This window comes from Pygoscelis adeliae, unplaced genomic scaffold, assembly GCF_000699105.1.
Source record: "Pygoscelis adeliae isolate BGI_AS28 unplaced genomic scaffold, ASM69910v1 Scaffold60, whole genome shotgun sequence".
Taxonomy (NCBI): Eukaryota; Metazoa; Chordata; class Aves; order Sphenisciformes; family Spheniscidae; genus Pygoscelis; species Pygoscelis adeliae.
In genome coordinates this window covers 96,666-106,610 of record NW_008823954.1, presented here as the reverse complement: position 1 = coordinate 106,610, position 9,945 = coordinate 96,666, and the positions used below count along the sequence as shown (strand labels likewise).

The following is a 9,945-nucleotide window of genomic DNA, read 5'->3' as shown; positions in this document are numbered from 1 at the left end:
CCCCCCCCCCCCGCCGCGGCTGCTCCCTGCCCTTACCAGTTCCCTCCTCCTCATCCACGAGCCACACAATGGGGCAACTTCCAAAATTAGCTGTGCTGGATTGTCCCAGGCTGGTCCCCCCACCCCAACCGTCTTCAGGGCTGACCTGGGGTGTAGGACAACCTAGGGGAGGGAGGGACCCAGTTTTCAATAGATTTGTTTCGAGTCAACAGTTGTTGCTATTTTTTTTCCCCCTCTCTCTCTCATCAACTCAACCTCTGTGCAAAAGGCAGCCCCCACCCTCATTTGATAAAATGCCAGACGGTGCAGGACAGAGGGGTGGGGAAGGAGCGGCTGAGAAGATGCGTGCAGTCTGTCATGTCCCAGTGTCTAAGGAACAGATACATCTCTATTGCAGTTACTAACCACCCTCATGATCAAGAAATAAAATGGGCTTCTCTTGTTGGCTTGAAAAGCCCAGGGGTATGGGAGAAGGCTGCAGAGCTTTGGGTCACTGGTTTCACTTCAGGTCCCAGATGGGAAAGGCTGGTCAGGGAAACAGAAAATGGTGCTGTGAAGCTGTCTCTTTGTGGCACCCTGTGGCTCTCATCTGCTCCCAGGTAGTGACCGAGGGGCATCACCATTTGCTTGCCCTGTGTGGAATTAGTGTATTAGCAAATAAGTGTATTAGCAAAATAATCCCAAAGCAGCTGGGGCTATTCCCTGTGCTGCCATGTATGTGTCACAGCTGCTGCCCTCCACTGACTGCACAGGGAGCCAGGATTAGGCAGCTCCAGGACACAGATGAGCTGAGATACTGCTCTCCTGACCTTAGACGCTACTGTAGACCTTAACTGCAGCTGCCTGCAAAGCGGGCATGACCATCTAAGCCAGTCATCCAGACACCCTTTGTAGCCCCCCGGAGACCTACATGCCCTTCTAGAGCGAGATCCACCAAATCTCATTTTGGGTGTCTGCCTCAGAGCGAGATGAATGGTGTCCCAGAGTTGATCACGCCTCTCCAGCTGCTTTACAGGGTGTCTGTCCGTCCACCTCACAGGTAGATGTTGACTGCTCAGGCACCATTCCTGCCTTGTGAATACAGCCTCTGTGCACCCATCCCAAATCCTTCAGCAATTGCTTCAGAGCTGAGTGGAGAGCAAAGTCCCTGCTCCCCCTTATAAGAGGGCTGCACTAGGGCAGGACTGAGGAAGAGGGACGGGACATGATAGCTATGGGAAGTCTGCTCCACCGCACATCTGATAAACAGAGATCTTCCACTGGCCCCAAATTCCCTTTAAGAAAATTGCTCCCTTGATGCTGACGTCCATTCAGCTTCCTTCAGCTGCTAAAGCAGGTCAGAGAAGGAAAGAGCTGTGGCTGGGTGGGAGCTATCTCCGAGCGCGGCCATTGTCCGGAGCTCAGGAGGGGCTGCGTGTTGGAGTGCTCCATGGGGATTATGGGCATTTCTCTATTCAGCGCTTCCTATGGGAAAAAGCAGTGGGGTGGGAGGGAACTGCTCAGGGCTGGCCTGAATGCTATCTGCCTTCCTCTCCCATCGCTGACTGAACTACCTCCAGATCCTGCAGCTTACCTTAGAGTAGTATAGGGGAAAAGTGATTTTAACTTTATTTTTCTGTTCTTCTGTCTTAAAACTGTCTCTAACCTAGAGTGGCTGTGGTGGGTTGGGAGAGAGAAAGCAGGCACCCCACCTCCCACCCATCATCCCCTTCGCCTGCCTCCTCACACCCCGACTCTCCCAGTCCCAAGCCATCCCAGCAAGGCACCACAGTGTTATATACCAAACTTTCTGCTGGTCCCATCTGGTCTTTGATCCTCCTTGCCGTATCCTGGTCTCAGCCAGCTGATCTGGATCCCTCTGCTACTCCTCTCTGACACCAGAAAGCCCTGCTGTAGGCCTTGTCATTCTTGAGCTGGAGTTTTCCTCTCCCAGACCTGGCTGGGACCCCTCTTTAACGATAGGCTTGTTGCTTTGAACTGCCTAGCCTGAGCAAAGAGCAAACCTAGAGTCTCCGTGCCCCAGCACAGCCGTGACCTTGCTGGTGGATTTACACCTAGTGTGACGTACCGGGGCCATGGCTTATCCCACATCTCTGCACTTTGCTTGGTGAGCAGAGCACAAGTGCCTGCCATCTTCTCCTGCCTCTACCCGGTGCTATTAGGTCTTGTCTTTCCCTTTGCAGAGGAGGATAGCTCGAGCCTGGACCTGAATACAACTCAGACTGGTCAAAACCCCATGGCCCTGTCTCGAGAGCGACGAAGCCTAGGTGAGTCGGGGGTGTTGCACCTTGTGATTGTTGGGGCACTCACCTGAGCAGCTATGGGTGGGTGCAGATGCATGTCTGAGATACATGTGTGGGGGTAGAGCTTATAGTGCGCATGGATGTGTAGACAGATGAGAAGGAGGGTCTGGGCCTCATGTAGGAGCTGGGTGTTACACCCCAGGAGGGCAGGAGAGGGAGTCTGGAGCTCTGCAAGCTGCTCTGCTTTAAATCCCGCTAGTGCTGATTCGCTCTAAAGAAGTGTCATCTTCTGCCTAGGACTGCCGCTGCAGTGAGAAGCATCATTTTACTGGGGCCTCCTCCACAGCGCGCAGCTCTGTCCAGGGAGGGAGCTGGAGGGGTGGGAGAAGGAGAAAGAACATGTGTGTGTGTGCATGAGAACCGTGTGGGGTCTTTCTCTTCCTGTAGAGGTGGCTGCAGCGGGTTGGTGACAGCTGCAAAGCCCATTTCATCCCCCCTTCTTCTCTTGGCCCTCCGTAGATGCTCTGGCAGCAGCAGAGCCAGCTGTCCTCGCAGAGTGCAAGACGCGGGCGGTGGTCTTTGAAATCTCCCGCAATATGGTGGACAGCACCAATGCCAACTTTGTGGTGTGGCCGCCCTGCGTGGAGGTGCAGCGCTGCTCCGGGTGTTGCAACAACCGCAATGTGCAGTGTCGCCCCACGCAGATTCGTGTCCGGCACGTCCAGGTAAGGGAGACGCCTCCCACTGCTCCCTCCTCCCACAGCCGACCTCCATCCCTACCCTCCAAAACCAAAACCACAGTGGGTCTCAGGTACAAGGCTCACACAGCTGTCTGTTTCTTTGCACCCCCTCTGCAGTCACGTCTTCTGCATTAGCGATGCAGCGCTGCAGCCTCTGGCGTGGGGTGATGTCCATGCCAGCTGCTGGGAGGGCTGGTGCTGTCCAGCAGCTGGGGACTGTCACCATAGCAGAGCTACAGGGCACTGTCCCCAGCTGCAGCTCCACGCCGTGGCTATTTCTGTGGCTCGAGGTGGCCTTGTCTGCTGTGTTAGAGCAGAAGAAGCAGGACAGTTTCATTGCGGGAACTGGTTTTGATGCAAAAAGAGGAGGGCTTGCAGTGTCAGTTTCCATCCCCCCCACTGCTCCTGCAGCTTCTTCCCAAGACGCAGTTTCTCCTCTTTCTCAGCCCCATGGTTACCTCCTGACCCGCTCCAGCAGCAAGCAGACACCTAATGGCTAACCTCTTGCTCTGATCGTGCCCTCCTCACAGCTACCAGTGATCTCCTCACAGCTTCCTCCCAGACAGCTTGTTTAAAAATAATACTCATCCCATACTAATCCTCCGCCTGAGCCATAAGAGACTCCCCCAGGCAGGCGGCAGAGGTTGGCTGGGAGAGGTTGTATTCACACAGCCCTTTTCATCAGGAAATTCCTTTCTCAGAAAAGCCAAGCGGAATGAGGGAAAAATGGGGGGGGAGCAGGAGTTGTTTTTGTGGAAAAAACAAGTGAGAGGTCAAAAGCCAGCCTGAAAAAGTGACCTGGAAATGGTTTCTTTGAGGACAGAGGTCTCTCTATTGTTTGGCTGGAAGTGTTTGTCTAGCAAGCAGCGTGTGGTCTGAAGCGTGTGGAGTGGGCTTTCAAGGAAAGATAAACAGCCTGGCTGCTTCAGCGCTGGCTGAGGGATGCTGCTGGGGGCAGTGGGTTTAGAGGAATTCAATCCCAGACACGCGGCAGAGCAAGTATTTATAGCTTGCGGAGCACTTCAGGGACCGCGGTCTTGTTAGATAAGCTGAGTGGGGTCAGGCCCAGCTGCTCCTGGAGTGGGAGGACCCCCTAGAAAGCTCGTGCCCTGTGGTGGGATGTGGAACAGTGAGTCTTCCCTCTGAGTCAGCACTGGTGGAGAGTCCGAGGGAATTTCCAGAGTACTGCCTTTCCCGTGAAACACAGAGCTGAGGGCTTCTGCCGTGAGAGTTATTAAAGAGCTTGAGACAAATTCAGACAGGCCTCAGCAGAGCTGGTGAAGCTGCGTTTGCTTGCATCGGGTCTGAGTTTTTCTCCTTTTGCCCTTCCTGTAAGATCCTGTGGGAATTAATTCTGGTGGCACCCAGCTCTCTGCCATCACAGCTGTCAGAAACAGGCTAGTGTGTTCTGCACGTCCCATGTCTCTGTCTGTGATCAACCAGTCATCCTGCTTAAGCAGCGGCAATAGTTAGGAACGGGGGAAACAACCAGTCACATACAAACTTGCCTGGTCTAGGTCTGCTCTGCTGGTGTGTGCAGAATTAGCTCCCATACGCACCACCCCCAAATTTGAACCGTACTCTATAAACTGCCTTCTGACCCTTTAGGAAGAAAGCCAGTACTGAAACATACCGACACTGATTATTTTTACAGAGTGGGAGCTACAGCTGTATTCATCTTTTGCTTGCCTCCCTCTTCCAAATAGGTGAACAAGATCGAATTTGTCCAGAGGAAGCCAAAATTCAAAAAAGTCGTTGTGCCTTTGGAGGACCATGTGCAGTGTCGGTGTGAAGCAGTGACCCGTCAGCCCCCCAGGAACAGCCGGCCAGGGCCACGTGAACAGAGACGTAAGGATCTTGTCATTAGCAGAGCGGAGGGAGGCGTGAGAAGAGAGACTGGGGAGAGGAAAGAGCCCTCCGCTGGTTTCAACCTGCTCAGCTCCAGTGAATCCCATGGGCCTTTGCTGGTTTATACCAGCCGAGGGACCTTTCCCAGGATGTCTGCCTGCCAGCAAGGGGCTGGAACTAGGGGAAGTGAAGGAGGGGAAGGTGAGAGGTGAGGGGAAGGGCATCGTGGGGAAAGGGAGATAGCAGAGACTGTGGAGAACAGAGGATGAAGGACAGAAGAACAGAAGGAGGCCTTGTGGCCCTCCTGTTGCAGACCTCTTTGTTGATAGTGTGTGGGGAAACATATTTCAACATGACCCAGTTGCCCCTCGCTGTACAGACACTCTCCCCTCTGTTTTGGCAGGCTTGTCATCGTCGTTCACCACAGCCGCTGTCTCACAGAGGCAGCGAGTACGCCGGCCACCAGCGCAGAAGAGGAAACATAAGAAGTACAAGCATGTCAACGATAAGAAAGTGCTGAAAGAAATCCTCATAGCATAGAAGTGCTGGCAGGGGAGAGAGAGAGCACAAGGCAGGTAACAGCAACCTGCTTTTCCAGTCGAGAGAAATGCTCTCCCAGCACACGGTTCTGCCCGAGCACCTCGGACACTTCCCACAGCACCCGCCGCTCATTCAGCGTGGGGCTACTGCAGGGCCTGGGTGTGATAAAACCGGGGTTGAAGGAGGGGGAAGGACTAGGCTGGGACCCAGTGCATGTATCCTATTTATGTCTTTATGGCTCTTTGCAGAGGTGGAAGGATAATGGTGCATCCATACTCGCTCTCTGGCCCTGCCCTCCCCTTTCTCTGCCTCCCTTACAGGCAGAGAGTGAGCCCGACTTCTCTCTACACCTAAATCCCCTCGGGGTCCATGTAATTCATCTCTTCTGTGGAGCAACTCTTGTCCTCCTTTCTTTGTTGATTCTCCATCGCAAGCAGGGAATTAATGTTGCTCTGGGGATCCCTTTTCCTTTTATTTCATTAGTTGAGTTGGCAGAAAGACTGAAGAGCAGCAACACTTTTGGTTCATCTCTCTCCTAGCGGGAAGCCTGTGTGCATAAGAAAGGTCATACCAGGGGAAAGGAGAACTGGAATCTCTGGCAAGAGATCTGGACTTTGTCAGCCCAGGGTCTGATTCTTCTCTCTCTGACTTGTGTAAACAGGAGTAATTCCCTCATCATCATCAGAATTTCACTGGTACAAGGGAAAGGAGATAAGCCCTGGTTCCTCATGAGGGAGGGAAAGGTGCAGAAAAGAAAGAGTAGGCAGGGCGCAGACCTGGGGGCCTGAATTTAGAGAGAGGCGGCACTGCCTAACAGGGAAAGCCCTGGCCTGTGACTCAGCAGTTCCAGCTCTGCCGCGGCCCCTTGAACGAGCCTGGGCCGCTCACTTCACATTCAGTTCCCCTCGCCTCGGGAGAGGGGGACGATGGGCTTCCATCACATGGTGTTTCAGGAGATGGGGACGATGGGCGCCAGGCGGTGTCTTGGGATTGGTATTCCCACGCTTAGCACTATGAGGGCTCTGATTATCCCTGGATCCTCCTGGCCAGCCCAAGGTTCCCAGGGTAGAAATGATGCAAACCCATGCAAATCTCAGCTCTGGCTCAAGCTGTCCAGGGGAAAAAATAGAGAAGGCCAAAAGCCCTCCTGGGCTTCTAATCTGGCACTTTGACACAAACATTTCCAGAGGAGAAAATGGGAGAGGAGGGGAGTTGCAGGGGCAGAGGGTTACATATTCTAATGCTGTGTCTGTTTTTGTTTCACTTCCAGGTTTATTTAATATATTTGCTGTATTGCCCCCATGGGGTCCTTGGAGTGGTAACTTTTCCTTTTTGTCCATCTGCCTCGACGTCTGATTCAGACGGCAATTGGTGCTTCCCTTTCCATCAGTGGACCTTCTCCCACCAAAGCCTCTCCCTTCTTTCATTTATTAGCATAATTTTAAAGTTTTACACACACAAAAAAAGGACAAACATGACCTATATATATATATATATGAGAAGAAAAGAACAAAGTACAAATAAAACCATGAACCCTGACAGCCACAACATGCGATGAGGACAGGACAATGCCTTCCCTGCTCCAGAGGATAGGATGGAAAATGTGAAAAGGAAAGTGGGTCCAATTTCTTCCGAGAGGAGGAGAAAAACAAATGGACAGAGGGCGGAAGGGGAATATTCTCCCTTCCCCTCGTGTTTCTGGTGAGGCTGGGGGGCCTGGCTGAGATCAACACTTGCACTGGACCTACGTTTTGAAAACAGGCATATCTCAGATTGCGAGCAGCGACCGATGGTGGAAAATGCACTAAGGACTTTTATCGCCCTAACCGGACAGATATATATTTTTAATGTGCGTGTGTATATTTTATTTTAAAAAAGAAAAACCAAAACCACTAAGATACACAACATCTCGGGGAACAGAACAAAAAAAAAAACCACAAACAAAAGAAAGAAGCCAAATGCATTCCCCCCCTCCCTCGCCCCTCTCCCCTCCTGCTCCTGGTGCTGACTGGAAGGTGTTTGGATCCTGGGGAAGGAGCAGACAGCGGCAGAATCGTCTCCACGCCCCCGGCCCCTGCCAAGGGGAGCCATCTTTGCACATGCTGGTGGAGAATTCAACTTTCCAGGCTCGGACTCAGATTATTTTTAAAATTTGCTCTGTATGTGTGCGCGTGTATATGTGTGTGTATATATATATATACGTGTGCGTGCGTGTGTGTGTGTGTATGTGTATTTATACATACATATATAAATATATATATATATGTTCTTAAATGGATTTCATTCCCCGGTGGCAGGAAGCTCAGAGCCATGTGCATGCCTCGGCTTCCTTGGGCTGGCAGAAAAGCACGCTGTTACTGCAACGTGCCTGCGAGGCCCGGGACGAGAGAGGCAGAGACATCACCTGATCTCTCTCTGTCTCGTTGCCCTTTTCTCTCACTCTCCACCAACCCCCCAGCACAACTTCCTTGCAGGAGGCGAAGTGGCACCGCAACAAGACCAGCAACCGCCAAACTTAGAAGCATGACTTAATCTCAGTGAGCTGTCCTTGCCTGCTCTGTGGTCCTGAAAGCAGAATCATGTCATTCCCCCGAGGTTTTTAACCCCTTCACAGGTGTCCTGCACACCAGATCTTCACTGCTCTCCCCCTGCCAATGTCCCCGCATCTCCCGTTGTTTTCCTCACGTTTTCCCCTCTCAAATTCCTCCTGGATTTTTGCCCGTTAGATGTTCCCAGCCCACCTAGCTTGGAAGTTGGTCCAAGATGTGGGCAGCTCTGTGTAGGTATAGAGGAGAAATGAGGATGGTCTTTGCAGTTGCCAGCAGCCGTCTGAGACAGAAACGAGCTCTTCTGAGTGAGGAGGACTCGGAGAACAACTGGAGGGTCAGTCGTAGAGTCCCTCCCGGGCCACTGCCTGCTCCGGAGGGGGGAGGAGGACTCTGTGGGCAAGGGCTATTTCTGCACACCCAGTACTCAGTCACCGTTAGCAGAAATGTTACATGCGATGGGAATTTCCAGTGCCACCTCGGAGTCCCGGTCTCGGATCATGCCGTGCTGGGCGCTGCAGAGTTACGCATGAAGAAAATGCCTGCCCAGAGCCAGCGCGGTAGACCCCCTCCTCGTGCCTATCCTGCCTCCAGCCGCTTCTCCCCTTGCACACACATGCACCCCTGTTGCAGGGCAAAGCCCCAGAGGGAGCCGGGGGAAGGAGGCGAAGCTGCAAGCTGAGAGCTGTTGGAAGTTGTGGAGGGACACAGCCCTCGCCTCCTGCAAGCCCAGAGCACTTCTCGTACCACTGCCAAGGTGGCACGTCGCTCCCTCCCTCCATCCCCAAGCCCTCAAGTCTTAAGACGTTTTGTTTTCCTGTTCCAAAATCTTTGGTTTGTAAAGATGGTGAGATTTTATTTTAATTTTTTGGGGCTTTTTTTTTTAAGTGTAAGATTAATTTATACTCAGTACTGTATTTAAAGTTGTAAAAAAAAAAAAAAAGAAAAAAAGGAAACTAAACCTCTCAAACAACATTTTCTCTTTCTTTTGTGAGCTGAATGAAATGCAGAGGCCAAACCAGCTCACTGCGGGGCAGAGCGGGATTCCCAGGGCCTCCAGTTTCGTTTTCAGAACACTTATTCTGAGATTGCAGAGACAAGCGACCAAAGCTGGGAAAGTCCTGGGAGCCCACGCACAGCCTTGCCCACGGCCGGCGGTGCTGCGCTCCTCCTTCCCGCCTGCCGCCCGGCACTCGGGCTGGTTTGAAATGACTCAGGCGCTGGGGATTTTGTCTCGAAGAGGTCCCCTTCTCCTTAGCTGCTCTGTTCGGACACCCGGCCAGAATTTCCCTGCGCTTTCATCCGATCTCCGGATTCCTCTGCTTTGAAGGGCTTGAGACAGTCGGCACTGTTTACACTCCCCGAAGCTGTTCAAACAGTCGGCCCCTTCCCTCCTTAGTCACATCGTCTAGACAACGGCGGTCCTTCCCTCGGTCGGAAAGGCCGTTGTGTTTCCCTTTCCTCCCAGCAAGGGAGGTATCGCACATCTGGCACTTGGGCACAAGGCCACGGGGAGCAAAGGCAGCTGCTGCCCCGTGCCTCAAATTTGGGGTCCCCCCGGCACGCGCACAGCACCCCCAGTCCATGGCTCAGCTCTGAGGAGCGTAGACCCAAGTGGGGACTTGTGCTGCAACGGTGAACCCGGGGAGCTCAGTGTCTGGGAGTGCTCCAGGCTGTCCTTGGAGGACAAGCCTGGCGCTCCCTCCCGGGTGTTTGCTTCGCTCCAGCGTGGTTCATTTTGGGATGAGGACACGTTTTCCCTGATCCTCCAAGGGGAGCTGCAGTAGGGGTGAGCTCTATCTGCCCCCGAGGATGGAAAGCACAGGCAAAATCACAGCAAGGATAATAATCACATCCCTGCTCTGATTTCTTTAGGGTAATCTGGTGAGAAGAAAGATTTCTGGCATGAGACTTCTTTGGGCTTGAGGGCCTGTCAGCAGGGAATTTGGGGAGCAATGAGCGCAAAGAGGGGTACAAGGCACAGGAAGCATGGGTGCATCAGCCTGCACCCGGGGTGGGAGGAAGGGC

The 9,945-nt window shown here is 53.0% G+C and overlaps 2 protein-coding genes across 2 annotated transcripts in view; both read left to right on the top strand.

Annotated features, from left to right (window-relative positions):
- PDGFB (platelet-derived growth factor beta polypeptide) overlaps positions 1-6,825 on the top strand; it is a 12,698-nt gene extending 5,873 nt beyond the window's left edge. Inside the window, exons 3-7 of the mRNA XM_009322533.1 lie at positions 2,184-2,267; positions 2,763-2,968; positions 4,690-4,831; positions 5,235-5,406; positions 6,642-6,825. Of these exons, the coding sequence (XP_009320808.1) occupies positions 2,184-2,267; positions 2,763-2,968; positions 4,690-4,831; positions 5,235-5,371 (569 nt within the window). The 3' untranslated portion in view covers positions 5,372-5,406; positions 6,642-6,825. The remainder of the gene's footprint in view (positions 1-2,183; positions 2,268-2,762; positions 2,969-4,689; positions 4,832-5,234; positions 5,407-6,641) is intronic.
- A 1,348-nt stretch (positions 6,826-8,173) lies between these two features.
- Positions 8,174-9,945, top strand: part of CBX7 (chromobox homolog 7) — a 34,646-nt gene continuing 32,874 nt past the window's right edge. The window contains exon 1 of the mRNA XM_009322522.1: positions 8,174-8,254. Within this exon, the coding sequence (XP_009320797.1) occupies positions 8,174-8,254 (81 nt within the window). The remainder of the gene's footprint in view (positions 8,255-9,945) is intronic.